We start from the raw sequence: 17,510 nt of genomic DNA, 5'->3' as shown, positions 1-17,510 counted from the left end.
CAGCTATGTTTGCAGCTGTGGAGTTGTTAGTAGTAGCAGTAGTAGTTTGCTACGGGCTTAAACATATTCAAGGGCAAAACATCAAACTTAATGCATCCGAGGTTAAATATTACCAAATAGTTCTTACCGGACATTGCAGAAAGTTTATCCTAGTGCCTTCTGATTCCGCTGAAAAGGCTGAGTTTTTAAATGGCATTGTTCTGGCCTTATCAGGTTCTAGTTTTAATTGTATCGAATTTATCTCACCAGGCATTGTGCAGTATTTACCTGAGCATTATGTGAAGAATCTTCTTATTCTGTCTGAAAAGGCGGTAAGGTACTTTTGTAAGGTAAAAATTGGTTTTAATGTTACCACAATATTTTTTTTTTACTGTGCATTCTATAGCGTCCACCCAACCGCTATAGAAAGGTAACTTTTTTCTATATAGAATGGCTTCCTTTTAAAGCTGTTATGCATCAATATTTACTCATTTATTTTTTTTCAGTGGAGAATTAAAACCAAATTTAAGTGAGATTAAACCTGTTGCAGGAGAAAAAAGGACTTTGGCGGTAAAAATGAAGCAAAAAGAACCAATCATAGTAAGTCCCGAGTTTCCCACGACAAAATTTTTTATGTTATTTTATTTTAGCTTTTATATTTAGCATACATAATGACTTTCCATCATACCATAATACACATTCAACCGTATGTACACAAAATTAATTATGGGAAATAATATAATACTCAATAGAATAAAATAAGGAGCCAATCAAAATAAACCAGCTCCCTAAAGAAAAACAAGGTTAGCAGCATAAGAGCAAACATTGTAATAAGGAATTGTATCAATTTTTAGTCAATCCAGGTAACTTGAATGAGTAACTTTTGTTTTGTCGGTCTTGGCTGAACCTATGTAAGGTAAGGAAGCCTGGAATCTTTTAAATAAATTTATTTTATGATTTTTGTTAAAAATTTGTTTTATCGATGTGAATTTTTGGTTAAGTTTGTTTCATAAATTTTTTTTTATATTATGTTTCGCTGATGACAGCTGTTGAAGATATGGCCAAAATATTGAAATAGATTGTTCAACCTTGTTTTAGCTGTCTTCACAAATACCTCAATATCTTCTCCTTTTCGTATATTTAGCATGATATTTCTAACAGTATTATAAGTTCGTTTTCAAGAACATTTGGATATGAAACTGGAGTTTTCAATTTGAGAATTTAGAAGATAGTGGAATAATTTTAGAAAAATATTTTGCGAAACAGCAGAAGTTTTTTTAAGGAGTAAAAATTAAAAAGCAACAAGGAATATTAGCAAAAAACGCTTTAAGCTTTGTAGAAGAGAGTAAAGGTTTGTGCAACAATTTTCTTAGTGATAGATCTTACAGGATTGATAAAAAAGTAAGGGAAGTAGAGAAGACATGAAAGTATTAATTAAGGAGATGTGAGATGAAAGTCGTGGATTAAATTACTGAGGGTCTCGAAGATAGAAAATCTGAAAAATTCTTCCCAGGCATAATAGCAAGGTATAATACCCAGGTATAAAGACAGTATAATAGCAAGGTATTGTTTTGCTAAGAAATTGAGGGAAAGTAATCAGACTAGAGTCGTCCCAGTGGCCTCAATTAGCAATAAGTCAAGTGTTTAAGGGCGATGGGTAGAGCATTTTTGGAATGTGTTAGACTGGGATAAAATTGCAGGGAACGATATAGAAACGAATATTAATTTTGTTGACAATCTAGGAGTGAAGGGATAGTTTTGATTTATAAGGAGGAGCCAGGAGCCACTATAAAATGATTAAAAAACAAGAAGGCTTCGTGTGCTGATATCGGGGTAATTGTGTTTCTGAAATAGAAACATTGTAAAATTAAGGTTAAAGTGCTAAAGATTATGAATAGGATTTTTGGGAAACGGGAAGTAATTAGTGAATTAGGTAAAACTCTAATTAAACCCCTTTTTAAGAAAGATGATAAGAGCAAGTGTAGTAATTACAGAGGCATCAGCTCTATTTCTATTAGAAAGATATTGCTTGTAATAGGAGGTGCTCAACTGAGCAGCTCAGTCATACTGAACAACTCTTTAAGATTTTAGGAGGAACCAGTTCCCTATTAAAAGTTGCCACGATAGTTGCAAATAGTTTTGTGCACAATATTTTGTGTTGATAGTCTTATTATCAGATTCAATTTGGGTGTTTGGAATATACAATGCAAAATAAAGAAGAAGATATGGTTAAAAATTGCATAAGTTTATGTTAACAATCTTTGAACTTGTTAGTATGAAAAATTCATTAAATACATAAGTTTATTAAATAAGTTAACCAGTGGCGTAATTTTGTCAAAATATGAAGGGGGGGGGGCAAAGTTGGAGCCAATTTTCCCAAATGAAGTGAAAATGACAGTGAAAACTGAGAAATGATCCATGTATTACCATAAAGGCAAAGATATACTAAAGTTATGACAAGTTTTGACAAGATTTTTTTGCAGAAACTAAATTTCAGGTGGGGGAGGGGCAAACTGAGGTCTGGAGGGGCAAACTTGTATCTGGAGGGGGCAGTTACCCCCCTGTCCCATAGCAAACTACGCCCCTGAAGTCAACTCATTTTGTATGTTATTATTTAATTGATCATACCTTAACTTTAATTGATTATTATTATAAAACATTATAAGATTATACCTTAACTGATTATTATTTAGTTATTATCTCTTATTTAATTGATTATCAGTTTGTTCAACGCTGGATTATAAACAGTAATCTGCATTGGTGGGTGGAGGGGTCAGTCCTTAATTGGCCATACAAAACAAAATTGATACAAAACTCCTTTACTCGTAATAAAATAATGCAATAATAAAACTTGTTTTTTTCTTTTACATATAACCAGATTTGGGGTGTCTTTAAATCCGTTGATAGGCCGCTAGTGATGCGCTTCTGGCAATCACAAAAAGGCTTGTGATTTGGGGTGTCTTTAAACCCGTTGATAGGCCGCTAGTGATGCTCTTCTGGCAATCACTACATGTATGGTGATTTGTGGTGTCTTTAAACCCGTTGATAGGCCTCTAGTGATGCGCTTCTGGCAATCACAAAATGGCTTGTGAGGGGGGGTGTCTTTAAACCCGTTGATAGGCCTCTAGTGATGCGCTTCTGGCAATCACAAAAAGTTGTATAATGGAAAGGCAGAGTGGTTGTCGTCATTAATTACGTTAATCCAAAAACCGCCAGCCGTATGGTTAGTCAGGCCATCTAACAAAGGATACTTTTCCAGAGACAACATTGCTTCATAAGTAATTAAGCTATGTTATGAGTTCTAACATAAGAAACAGTGATTTGCCTTGTACATGCCCTCCCTAATTGTAATGATAACCCTCAAAGGGTTTGGCGTACGATAGGTACCATGCCATTTCCACCATGCTTAAGTTGCCCGGGCAGTGTTGCCCAAACCTGTACAACTGACCCAATCCAACTCAAGCTGAATTTTTGCTTGAGTTTTATGTACAAAAAATCTTTATCGTGAAGAGAAAGACGAGGGCCGGGCGTAAATTTCAAAGGAAATTTTAAGAAAATATATACTTTTAAGTTAAGTTACTGTTGTGGAAATTTTCAATTTGCGGCTCTAGACGCAGGATATAAGAAGGTTAAAATCTAACCCCTGCACTTTCGGTAGAGTTAATCAGCAATATAAACCTATGAGTAGCCTTAGCCCCTCAGTTTGGGGTTTTAAGTCACCATCTAAAATTGTAACGCTTTTTTTCTTACGATATTCATAAAATTCTTATTATATTCATAAAAAAGAAAAAAAACTGATGTAAAACACCTCTAATTTGCTCTCTAAACCATTTTCAGTGTGTGCCATCTAAACCATATGTAACACATCAAGATGTTTTTTTTTACCTCTAAGTCCTTCCTCCGTCCCTCCAGTCCGTCCTTCCTACATTCTATGGTAGTCATGCTTTGGATTTTGTTCTTTTGTTTCTTTCATTACCCCTTATTCAATTTATTGCGAGAAAACGATAAGGTAGCTAGACTGATAGGCTTACTATTTTGAATCTCTGTGCTTTCTGGATAGTCTTTGGTTTTACCAAAGACATTTGGTTACTTCTAAAATGTCAAAATGAGTTGGAAGCTATTTTAGAAGGAATTGAAAAATCAAACAAGTTATATCCTCATTTTCATTTTGTTAAAAAAGTTAGTTTTCAAAATTTATGATACAGAAATTTCCAGTACTAAATCCCTTTTGGTAATCTACTTTAAACGTTTTGTCTATTGATAGATGGAAAGTGATGAAGAAATTTCCAAAGGGTATAAATTTCCAGTGCTAAATCCCTTTTGGTAATCTACTTTAAATGTTTTGTCTATTGATAGATGGAAAGTGATGAAGATAGACGAAGAAAAAAGAAGAGCAGCTGAAGAAGGAAGAAGAAGAGGAAAAGATGAAGAAGAAAAAACGAAAAATCAAGCTTTAATTATGAACTTCTTAATACTTATATTATGATTTACAATTTGTTTCATTACTAAGTGTGCTAATATCCTTTGAGGAAAATTAGACAACATGCAGTAGTTTAAAAAAAGATTCAAGGGTGCCTCAATTTCAATAAAAAAAAACCTACATTAATTGACTGTAATTAAATGAAAAGTTTATCTAAAAAATAAATAAATGAACCGTCATCTGATAAACCGGGTTAAAATATACAAAATTATTACTTTGCAAAATTGGAAATAAATAATGCAGTAGCAAAAAATACTTAAGAGAAAAAAACAACAAAAATACAAAGGCAAGAACAGGCTTGTTCTTAAATAGGAGCCCATTTTCACGAAGATGAGAGTTGAATTCACGTTTACCTTCAAGTCTCGGGAAAACAGCCATTTGTTGTTTTCCAAAAACGTGGATTTGTCATCCAGTTCTTCTATGGTCGAAAGGCAGAATCGCAACAAGGCGCTTTATCAAGTTCAACAAGAGATGGATTAAAGGATGATTGAAGCAAAACATTCTTTTGCAAAAAATCCAGTGTGAAAACAATAATTCACATGGATAAGGGATCTTCATCCAGTCACATCCTTGTAAAAATGGTCTCTAGTTAAATCAAGGGAAGTGTAAGAACGTTTTTTGGCCAAAAGGCTATTTCTCTTGCTATGTTGTTTGTAAATTTGCTTCCCACTTTGTCAGGAAAGCGCCACTTGAAAATTAGAACAGTTTTCGCAACCTTGCTATCACCATCTATGATCCTTATTTAGAATTGAGCAGTTAAATTTAAACCAAAGTAGCATGATTCTGTGCAATTGAAGTTTGAATTAGCCTAAGTAGTGAATCAAGTTATGAAGGTGAATAATATTTAATATATTTAGTGAGTAATGTTCATATTAACAGATTATTCAGATATCTAAGAAACAAACTTACCTCTATAATCAGAATTGCATCCTGAATCCAAATATAGGGCTAACAGTCATTTGTGTCAGAAATGAACTTTACCCCCACCCCTATAAAGCCTATACCTATTCAGGGTATATATTTGCACATTAGGGGCAGGGTGTGGTAAGTTAAAATCTACTTTTATAGTCAGAATTGAATTTTGAATCTAAATTTAACATTCTTTTGTGTTGGAAATGAACTTTACACCCACTTACCCCCTATGTGCAAATATAGGCCTAGCCTATACCCTGAATTGGTATATATAGGGTAAATTTTTGTTATTCATATTATTGTTCACAAATAAAGTAAACATACCACTTGATGCCTTTTTTTATGCTCTTTCCAAATATAATAGGCTAATCATTTTTGGGTAAATATTTACCAAATCATATTATTGAGTTACACATAAAGTGAATATACCACTCAATGCCTTTTTTTGGTCAATATCTACCAAATAATATTATTGATTTGTGACTAAGGCGAATACACTATTTGATGCCTTTTTTATGCTGATTACGAATATAGTAAGCATTTATATTGGAAACGTCTTGATGCCCCCCCCCCTATATGTGCTATACCTAACCCTGAGTTGGCATATATAGGGGGGCTGAAATTCATTTCCGATAGAAATACTTAATATATTTGTAATCAGCATAAAAAAGGCATCAAATGGTGTATTCACTTTATTCCTAACTCAATAATATGATTTTGTAGATATTGACCGCCTTTTTTTTTATGCTGATCATGAATGTAATAATCATTTCTATCAGAAATGAATTTCAGCCCCCCCCCCCTATATATGCCAAGTCAGTATAGGGTAGGTTAGGTATATATAGGGGGGGGGGGACTGAAATTAATTTCCAATACAAATAATTATTATATTTGTAATCAGCATAAAAAAGGCATTGAATGGTGTATTCACTTTATTCCTAACTCAATAATATGATTTGGTAGATATTTACCCATTTTTGTTGGAAATGAATTGTACCCCCACCCCTATATATACCAATTCAGGGTATATATTTGCACATTAGGGGGGCGGGGTAAATTTTATTTCTGCTGTAAATCAGAGGTAAATTTAGAATTTCCCCCACCCCCCAAATGGGCAAATATATGCCCTGAATTGGTATATATAGGGATGAGGGGTAAAATTAATTTTTGACAAAATGATTATTATATTTGGGAAGAGCATAAAAAAGGCATTGAGTGGTTTGTTTACTTTATTTGTAAGTCAATAATATGAATTACAAAACAATTATCTAATGAGTGCAACAAAACTGTTTTCAGCTTCACAACTTTGCTCAATCCTGATTTATGCAGATGATTATTGCTCAATCCTGATGAGCAGAGTTGCTTGAAAAAGTCCAGAGAAGAGCTACTAGGCTCCCATTTGCCAACCAACAAATCCCATATGAGCAACGCCTAGAAAAGCTTGATTTGCAAACTCTGACCTACCGTAGAAAAAGGGGGGACGTAATTTTGGCATATAAGTTGATGAACAGCAGTGTTATCAAGCCCATTCTCGAACAGGACCAGTCTAGCAGAGCGCGAGGTAACCCCATAAAACTCCGCCAAAGATTCAGCAGAAAGCGTGAGAAATACAACTTCTTCACCAATCGCGTTGTTCCGTTGTGGAATTCACTGAGCGATTCAACTGTTTCCGCAGCTTCAGTTAACAGCTTCAAGACTGGCGTTGACCATGACTGGAGGAACAAGCCATGGAGGACGCAGTGGGATGAGCCTGCATCCACCACTAGGGTCTATTAGTGTGTGATATTCAACTGTCCTGTATACGTGTAGGATGTGATGATCCATTAATGAATTGTGCAACGAACTCCTGTCAATACTACCTGGCGACATCTACAGGTTCCTGCAACCTTAGTCGCTAGAAGATGCGATTTAAGGTAATTTAAGGTAATAAGGTTTTAAAGATATGCAAATACATTTCCTAAATTTTGACCAAATAAACACCATTGATATGGTAAAATTCTACTGAAGTAACAGGAATTGCATTTTCAGAACTAAAGCCAAAGAAAATGATAACTGAAAATTAAGGTAAAATGTTGTTTGTCAAAATGTCAATAGGTAACCTAAAGTAGGCAAATTTCTAAGACTTAGAATACAGAAAAGGGTTAACATAGAAGCTTTGCAATAGCTTCCCAGAGTATATTGGGTAAATTTTTTGCAAATCATATTATTGGCTTACAAATAAAGTAAACAAACCACTTGATGCCTTTTTTATGCTCTTTCCAAATATAATAATCATTTTTGTTAAAAATGAATTTTACCCCCATCCCTATATATACCAATTCAGGGTATATATTTGCACATTAGGGGGGTGGGGGTACAGTTCAAACCTACCTCCCATTTACATCAGAAGTAAATTTTATCCCCCCCCCCCCCTAAAGTGCAAATATATGCCCTGAATTGGTTTATATTGGGGTGGGGATAAAATTCATTTCTGACAAAAATGATTATTATATTTGGAAAGAGCATAAAAAAGGCACTGAGTGGTATGTTTACTTTATTTGTAAGTCAATAATATGATTTTCAAAAAATTTACCATATATAGGGATGGGGGTATACTTCATTCCCAATGCAAATGAATGTTAAATTGAAGCTGCAAAGGTCTATCCCCCTGGAATCAATAGGGCCTTTAGAGCACCAGACACTGACACCCCTAGTACATCAGAAAGTGATGATGCAGAGTTAGATATAATTGATTAGTTTGTTTACATTAAGTGCTATTTATCTGATATTTATAAAACTATATATGTAGCTGCCATAAAGTGTTTGTTTTGATGAAAGAAGTTTTGCTGTTTTTAAGGAAGCTTCAAATAAATTTTGAAAATAATTTGCAATGTAACTGAATGTCATATTTGGATTCAGGATGAAATTCTGAAGCTAGTGGTAAGTTTTTCCCCAAAAAATGAATGATTCAAACTGTTTAGTATGGTATTTCTCAATCAAATAACAGCTCAACAAGATTTGGTATTTTTCATATCAAATCACTGCTCAACAAGATTTAGTATATTTCATTTCAACTCAGAGCTTTCAGAAGTAATTCTAAAGAAGCTTAGAAGTAATTTTGAAAATAATTTGCAACAGAAATGAGTGTTATATTTGGACTCAGGATAAAATTCTGATGCTATTGGTATGTTTTTTTTTTATCTGTCTGATTAGTCTGTTAATATAAACCTTATTCAATTTTTGTCCTAGCCTTTAGCAGTGAAAACTAACAGAAATAGATATGAAACTCAAATAAAAAATAAGAAAACTACTTTAAGCCTTTTACCTTTGCTCAATCCTCATTTCTTAAGTTTTGAAAAATCTTCTAATTTTTGAAGAAAAAACCATTCATATGACTGAAAATCTTACTGAGATGGCTTTGAATATGAGTGGGAGGAATGGGTTTGCTCCCCTCCTAATTTCTTCAGACAGTATTCAAGAAGCAAAAACACAAATTGCTTTAACTCAGAAATAATTTACTTTGAATAAGGTTTGAAAATGAATGTTAAAAAGACTAAGTCACTAAGGCTAGGAATAAGTGAAGATGAAAAGGCAAAGTTGGGTACAAAACTTTGGGTATTTGTCAACACAGACCCAAGCAACATTTTCTAGGAAGCATATTTTGCTCTTAGTGGTTGACTTTCTGTGTAACCATTACCAGTGTGTCTATGCCCTCTTCCCAAGTGACTTAAACTCTTAGTGGGCTGAACTGATGTATGGCACACTGCAAGGCACTAAGCTGGCAGCTCTTTTGCTTTTAGCGGTAATTAACTACATTATCCTTGAGTTTGAAGACAGATTCAAATATGTGGACAATATCTCTCTACTTCTGAAATATCTTGCTGAAAAGTCAGATGTGTATCCCCAATTCAGCAGTAAGATCAGTAAATCCTTTCTTGAGCAGTATAGCATTAATGACCTCCAGCTTAATGTGAATAAAACAAAAGTCATGAGGTTTAATCCACTTAAGCATGACCTATCATGCCCAGATCCGTGGTACCCATCCACCTCAACCTCAGTGATTCTTGGGGTTACTTTCAGTGTCAACTGTTCATTTAGCGCGCACATAGCCAGTCTGGTGAAAAAAGGTAGCTGTGCACTACAGTTGCTAATTATTGTGCACTGACTGGGTTTCTCACAAAGTCAGCTAAAGACAGTTTACATCACATATGTGCACCGTATCCTAGAATATGCATGTCCTGTGTGGGGCCCTCAGGCTCATAATATTGACCACCTAAGTGAAGATCTGGAGGCCATTCAAAAACAGGCAGCAAAAGTAATACTAGGCCTGAAATACAAATCTTATGAGGCTGCCCTTAGTACTTTACTACTGCCAACGTTGCATGATAGGCACCTGCAGTTGATGTGCAATTTTTGGCAGTCCCTTCTTTTGTCCCAGAAACACCATTCATTGCTTCCCCCACCTGCGCCTATCACCGCCAACACCTGCCATAAAGACCAACTAGTGCTGCCAAAGTGTTGAACAACCTGTCACAGCATTCATTTGTGCCTTTTTTTGTCAGTTATTTAAACCGTCAGTGACCAGTTTTATGCAATATACTAAACAGCGCTATTTAGTCATGGCTTTGGCCATGGGTACAATAGTTGTTTATAAAATAAATGAGTCTATGAGTCTACATACTTATCCTGCTTCTGTTCTGATTAATGTATGCCTCTGGCATCAAAATCTTTAGAGGGATCTCAAAGCCACTTTTCATCTGTTTTTAACTTCATTATTGTATTGAAAATGTTTTTTGTGTAGAGCCTCTATATGATTGTCTGATGGATAATATCAGGGCAGAAAAGGTGATTTGGAAGAATCTCCAACCACAGTTTTGAACTGATTCTGTATTGAGCAGTGACATGTGTGGGTGCACATTTTCATGGAGAATAGTCACACATTTAGTCAAGAGTCCACAATGTTTCATTTGAATAGAAAGACTTACTTTTTTTCTGAGCATATCACTATAATACTGGCTGTTACTGGCTTGTTGATCTTCAGGACAGTCACAATAGGTACACTACTGTTAATTCCAGAATTCTGTAAGCATGACTTAAGGCCTGCCATTGGAGCAAAACACTCTTGACTAAAGGTGTGATTTTCCTTCATGACAATATGTATCCACATGTGGTACTACTAAACTAGGATACTGTTTAAAACTTGACTAGGAGATCCCTCCAAACACCCCTATTGCCCTAACCATGTTCAACATTCGCTTAGACTCTTAAAGAGGCTACACATAGAAAACATTCTGAATCCAATGAAAAAGCTGAAATGCAGGTGCAAAAGTGACTTTGAGATCTAGCTAAAGAACTTATGCCAGAGGCTTATATAAATTGGAAAAACAACAGGACATGTCCATAAAAGTTGCTTGGGACCATGTTGAACAGTAGCCAAAGTTTTGAATTGATTTAATAAATTGCTTCTGAGCTAAAGCAATTGTTCTTGTTACATATTGAAAGACCATTGTATATAATAAATTCCATAACTGACATAGGGACAAGGTGAACACACTAGGCCTACTGGACTCCATTTTATGCTCTTTCCAAACATGTTATAATTTATATATTATATTTTCCATATTATTATATTTTCCTAATAATATATATTTTCCCAAGTTTATATACTCTTTCCAAATATGATGTAATAATGTATTATTATTTATTTTATGATATAATTTGTATATGATTATATAAAATTTATGTGTTATATAATCTATATTTACTTTCCAGAAATGAATATGCTATAATCTTCTCAAATATAATTCATTTGCAGATGCACTCCTTTTCCTAATGGGCCCATGGAGTCTCTAAAAACTAAAAGAACCCACTGAGCAATAAAATTCTTAGTTTATAATATGCATGATTTTTTTATTAATGAAATTGTCATGTTTGTTTTCTTTATGTTTTCATATTTGTTTTCAGCCATCCTGGCTCAGTGGTTGGTGTGCTGAATTGGAAATTCTTTGTCCAAGGGGAACGGGTTTGGTCCTAGGCATAACCAGTTATTTGGTTTGGGAGTCAGTGGTTTGACTCAGTAAGGTCAGCCAGAGTCAACCCAGCTCTAAATGGGTACCTGGAGAAATCTGGGGAAGGTAAGCAGGAAGGGTGTGCAAAATCATAGGGTGGTTGGCCCCCAATTCCCCATAGCACTTCCTGGCTGATGGGCCACAAAACAGAGATCAGCGCTGCCAGTTTGGACCTTAAGGGCCTAGTGCTGTCTTGCTTACTTTACTTTAAAACATCATTTCAAATAATAATTATATAAAGTTCATATATAAAAGTTCATCAAGTTTACTGTTGAAGAAATATAGAGGATGTGGGGGAAAGCAGCAGTGTTGTTCAGCATTTATTTTTTGTGTATTTTTTTCCAAGGTTTGATTGTATCAAACCAATAGTCCTAGTAGATTGGGAGAGGGCTCATTTGAATGGAAATTGAAAGTTCCAAGACCTTGTTCAGTGATAAAAAGATTGGAGAACAACTTGACACCATCACACACCTTTTGTTTCCCAAAGACATCTGATAAAAATTTCGAAATAGCCCATAGCACTTCATGGCTGATGGGCCACAAAACAGAGATCAGCACTGCCAGTTTGGACCTTAAGGGTCTAGTGCTGTCTTACTTACTTTACTTTAAAACATAATTTCAAATAATAATGTTCTAAATTATGCAAGCAATCAAACACAGAGGTAAATTAAAGACTGAGAAAACAACTGGCTTAATATAGGAGCTACAAGCTTGACATAACATACATTGGCTTAACATACATTACTTGTATAATGTATGGCTAATAATATATAATTGAGGAATACATTATTTGGGCTATGTATATATAGGACCATTCATAGGGGGGGCTGTATTTTTGAGTGTATTGATCAGTATATTTTGAAAGAGCATTAAAAAAAAAAGAGTTAAGGGGTGCATTTAACTTGTCTCTATGTCAACGATGGAATCTTGTAAATATTTATCCATATTTTTATTTATTAGATAAATATACTGATGGAAAAAATGGTGTAAAATCAGCAGAAAATGATTGTTTTCAGTCATTAAAAAATGAGGTAAATTTGATAGCAATATCACCCAAATCAGTCAGTAAAAATGATCAGCCATTGGGAAAAATCCATGAACTCTGTAAACATTTTGGCTAGTGATATCTCTGGCTAATATTATAAGAATTGAAATTATAAGAAAAACCCAAAATTAAGGTAAAATATTTTTTGTTAAAATTGAAATAAGAAGTCCTGTTTTCTATACAGTCTCCTAAGCCTTTGAAATGAGGAAAGGGTAGAGATAGTAAGCTGGAAAGATCTTCCTACAGATGGGGGTGAAGCTAAAGGGGAGGGTTGGAGGCTCCTGATAGGGCATGTAAACCTGTCTTAATTTTTGAATAAGATCCACGTTTTTACTAGAATGTACTTTTTTCAAAAATCATATTTGTTTGATTTTAATTTATATAATATTCAATCAAAGCCATATAGGGCAAATAATTGCTTTGTGAACAAACTTTCTTTAATTTGCAATTTTTATTCAAACATCAACATAGAGTAAGTCTACTGGATTGCAGAATGCTCAATCACTCTAGGATACAATTTGAGCTTATAACTCACAAGTTTACAATGAACAAAGGAAGAGAAATAGGGAAAATGTTTAAACAGGCTACCCCTCAGCTGTGTAGCTTCTAATAGACACTGAAAAGTAAAATTTTTGTCTTTTAACATCTAATAAATTACCTTAATTTGTACTTCAGAGCAAACTAAGATCCATCTTGATCTGTGAATTGCTCCATACTTGATGATGTGGATGATCAAACATCAAATGCATCCTGCTGGTACTTTCAGGAAGCACCATTCCATTTGACATCTATTAACCTCTTGGAAGCTTCATCGTTGGGTGCTGAGACTGTTCTATCTGAGAGACTATTCCAGTGGTGTGCAGTTGCACAGTTGCACACTTTTCTTTGACTGCAGGTTCTGAATCTTTAGTTCTAATGGTTTAAATCAAACAGTTTGTTGTAATGAACTGTAATTAAGGAGCAACTTAGCATAATAGTAGCCAAAACTCTAGAAAACAGATTTTGGTAATAATAGATACATTGAAAAGATTGGCTTTTTATGCTGATTCCAGATATATAAAATTCATCAAGTTTACTGTTGAAGAAATATAGAGGATGTGGGGGAGAGCAACAGTGTTGTTCAGCGTTTATTTTTTGTGCATTTTTTTTTTCCAAGGGGTGATTCTATCAAACCAGTGGTCCTAGTAGATTTGGAGAGGGCTCATTTGAATGGAAATTGAAAGTTCTAAGACCTTGTTCAGTGATAAAAAGATCGGAGAACAACTTGCCACCATAACACACCTTTTGTTTCCCCAAAGATATCTGATAAAGAATTTCGAAACAGCCATTTCATTCAGCATAGTTGATTGGTTCAATAATTATACCTCTGGGGAAGGTGTGACCCCCACAGCCCTTAGGGAAAGGGCTGTAAGCTATACAATTTGTTCATTGTAATAATAATTTTAGTCAGTATCCAAAACAGTTGAAATTGTACCAGGAATGGGTCTTTCCTTCCAAAAAACAATGATTTATGAAACACCTCTGGTCTTGGCAAGAGAGCTCCCAGTATTTTAGCTAGATTCTAAGGTAAATCTGACTTCTTATTTAAAGTCAGAATATAATCTTCTACATTATTTGCAGGAAATAATAGAGTCGTGAAATTGAAAACTGCTTCCCAGTTCCAATTTGGGCTGCAGATCTATTTTTGAAAGTTTATTTTACCTAGCTCAACGATTTCCAGGATAGTAAAAAGTCCTTAAGCTGTAGTTTTCTTTGCTAAGTTGAAAATATTAAAAACCAATTTTTTGTAATCTTTAGATACAAATTTAAATCTCTGTTATCAATTGCTGCATTGACATTGACCATGATCGTAAATGTCAAAAGAGCATAGAATCTGACTCTCATTCGCATCCTCTAAATGAAGTAACTCCATGAAATGAATCATAAGATAGTATAACTACTACCATCATGCTATCTTTTCACCAGTATATATAGATTTGCTGCTTGTCAACAGACTGCTAGTTTTTCTTAGTGGAACTCCAGAATTTTTGCAGCTGTTCACTACTTGGGGACAATAAAAACTGGATGACAATTGTGTTGATGGGAATGTTTTTGATTTTCATAATATGTAATGTATATACTTCACAATGGTATATAGGCCTACTTTTGAATCTTGGTAGACTGTGGGTTAGGCTATGTTTTTAAAGTCAATATTACAATCTCATGGGCGTACGTAGCTTTTTCTCCGGGGGGGGGGGCGATTCTTTGATGAAGGACGGGGGGCTGAAGTTATATTGGCAGTTCACAAAACCTTACATTGCCAGCAAGTTCTATCATACCTATGAAATCTTTATTAATAAGTAATCACCAAAAATCATAAATCATCAATATGATTCAGCATTAATCATTCTTCTTGGATTAAAACTTAATCTTCCCAAGACATTGTGGATAATTGCTTCTTGTTTGACTTTTATTCTGTCATTCCAACAGTTTATTTCCAGCTTTTTCAACCATCTATCTTTTAATAACTGCTTTTTAGTCATCTACCTTTTTTCAACTGCTTTTTCAACCCTCTGCTGTTTAACCCATATCTAGTGTAAATTTGATGTTCTGGGGGGGCAGTTGCCCCTTCTGCGTCCCCCCCCCCCTTCCGTACGCCCATGCACAATATTACTGGCTAGTACATTAACTTTTGTTGAGTATCTGCTATATTATATGTATGTATTATATATTACATATTTTTATGATATAAATAGTAAGATATAATTATGACAGAATGATAACAAATATAGATATGATTATGATGTTAACAATATTAATTTGTTAGGGTATGTTAATATTAGCCATAAAAAGTAATTGCTGCCATAGATAGAAGTGATATTGATTGAGAAAAAACTTTTTTGGTAATTTTTACACTAGAAAGTCTTGTCAGCTGGTTTTAATTTCTATTGATACCCTTGCCATTTATGTATTGATAAAAAATTTGTTCAATACAAACTAGTACTTATTTATAAGATAGTTAGACCACTTTGAATGTTCAAATAGTACTTTTGGGTTCAAATACCTAACTGACCTGAAAATTACTCAAAATTTTCATATCTACAGTTAGTAAATTCTTGTATCTGTCATAGATTTGGTTTCTTTGTAATTTTTTTGGATCAGTATTGTCACTTTCTAAATGGGGCTCCAGTTTAGTTAACTGTAGTGTATAAAACTATTAAAACTGAAAGGGAAATTAGTTTTTTGCTGCAGATAAAGAAGCTTCTAGCCTTTTCATTGCTTGGGGAATGACTGTTGAATCAATCATAAAAAACACCCAAATTTTAGCTTTGAATCAGCCAAGAAGTAAAGGACAGCTTTTCACTTCTGCAGTAAGTTTTTGATAGATGAAACTTTCTGGAGTCGACATGAGTACACAGGGATGTGTTTTTAAGCCCCAAGCTTTATCCTTTCCTCCCTCCACGAACCCTGGCCTAATGGTGAACATGAATGCTGGTCTAGACGCATTGTTTTGGATCTCTAGACCATCCTGAACAAAATAACAGTCACAAAACTTTGGTTTACACCATTAGGGGATACAGGATTGCCAAAAGGCCAAAACGGCACAGAAAGGGGGGGGAGGCTATGTAGCTGTAGCTTTCCAGGCATATGTTTTTTGTATTTGGTTTGAGTCAAAATTGCAACAGGTGTCAGCTCTCTACTCTGCAGTAGATAAACCTTTGGTAATATGCCCACTAGTAAGAATTTCACTATAATGCCTATTTTCGGAATAGGCTATTCACCCCAACTTGATGCCAAAAGTTCTTGATTTTTCTGTCAATTCTCATCTCCACTTGTGTCTACCAGTCTAAGATAGCTAAACTATGCGAAACTGTCAATAATTATTACTTTATTTAAAATAAATGTAATCAATAAGAACAAATTAATTCCTCCCTAAAAAAAGCAAATAAAAATAGATTAATATAATGATTTCACAAGGAATAGTTCAGAAGTTTTGCTGTCTGAAGAAACTTACTAGGGGCTTAAAAACCTGCTGATTTTACTAATTAACAGTGATTTTATGATTGTTTAATTTACTATTTTTCCTTTCAAAAACTATAACAATGTGTAAGAATTTTTCAAAAGTACATAGTCGAAATTTGTGAATGCTACCTGTGAATGCACATTGTTTAGGGAACCCGCCAGAGAATCTCCCACAAACCCTTTTAAATATTTTTTATAAAATATCAAGAAAATCCAGTAAAATTCTCAAGACACTAACCTCTAAAAGGTACCTGATAACTAAGGGATCCTTAGGCTTAAGGCAACAGTCACTCAGTTGTGTAAAACACATGAGAAACACATTTTGATTTTATGTACAATTATTTGTTTTAATTTTATCTGCCTCTTTTTTTTTAAACCCGTTTCAGGTTGAATATATGTTTAGATATTTTTTTTTATAAATATAATACAATAAAATATGAGTATTTAAAATATGGTAGTTGCAAACTTAGAGATAATAAGGTTTTTGGAAAAGGGGAAGTACCAACTGAATTTTAGAAAAAAAGAAAAAAGAAAATCAAAAGTACCAATGGAAGTGAAAATGAAACCTGATTGTTCAGAATAATTAGAACCTTACACTACCACATATAAACTAGAAATTAGCAAAAACTGGAAATACAATTTTTAATGGAAGGATCTCCATACACAGTTTCCAGTTTTGGTTGTTGTGGTGGCAATTTAAAAAAAAAGAAACGGGTTAAAAATTTGCAAAAATTAGGGTTGAAGCATATAGCAGCAAACAACTTAAGAAGGTGCAGCTTTCTTTTGAAAATGTAGTTATGAATTAACATATTGCTAATGTTTGAAATTTACTGATGAAAAGCTTACTGAATTTCACTGATGAATTTAACTAATTGTTTGTATTATTATGTTTGTGGTTGAATTCGTAACAATGTGATCGGGGGAGGGTTACCGCGGCCGGGGAATGGCCCACTTTAATCCAATTTTTCGCTTTGATTTGGCTTTTTTGCTTATATTTGAGTCGGGAGGGACGCTGTAATTAATTTTGCCCTGGGTACGACCAAAC

General features: G+C 34.2%; 2 protein-coding genes across 10 annotated transcripts in view; both read left to right on the top strand.

Moving 5' to 3' along the window:
• LOC148953684 (28S rRNA (uridine-N(3))-methyltransferase-like) overlaps nt 1–4,555 on the top strand; it is a 65,224-nt gene extending 60,669 nt beyond the window's left edge. For 5 of the 8 annotated variants that reach the window (XM_089108421.1, XM_089108427.1, XM_089108426.1 and 2 more), the window contains 2 exons: nt 486–579; nt 4,336–4,554. In XM_089108421.1, coding sequence (XP_088964547.1) covers nt 486–579; nt 4,336–4,380 — 139 coding nt within the window. In that variant the 3' untranslated portion in view covers nt 4,381–4,554. Of the gene's footprint in view, nt 1–485; nt 580–4,335 lie in introns of all 8 variants that reach the window. The other 3 variants (XM_089108422.1, XM_089108424.1, XM_089108423.1) reach the window with 1 other exon arrangement.
• Nucleotides 4,556–5,167: 612 nt separating this feature from the next.
• Nucleotides 5,168–17,510, top strand: part of NC2beta (negative cofactor 2beta) — a 39,395-nt gene continuing 27,052 nt past the window's right edge. The window contains exon 1 of one of the 2 annotated variants that reach the window (XM_089086782.1): nt 5,168–5,292. The gene's annotated coding sequence lies outside the window, so the exon portion shown is untranslated. The other variant, XM_089086783.1, reaches the window with a different exon arrangement.

This window comes from Artemia sp. Qi Xiang Cuo, chromosome 3 (genome assembly GCF_049724085.1).
Source record: "Artemia sp. Qi Xiang Cuo chromosome 3, ASM4972408v1, whole genome shotgun sequence".
NCBI classification, from domain to species: domain Eukaryota; kingdom Metazoa; phylum Arthropoda; class Branchiopoda; order Anostraca; family Artemiidae; genus Artemia; species Artemia sp. Qi Xiang Cuo.
The sequence above is the reverse complement of the archived record's forward strand: the minus strand, read 5'-3'. Positions and strand labels throughout refer to the sequence as shown.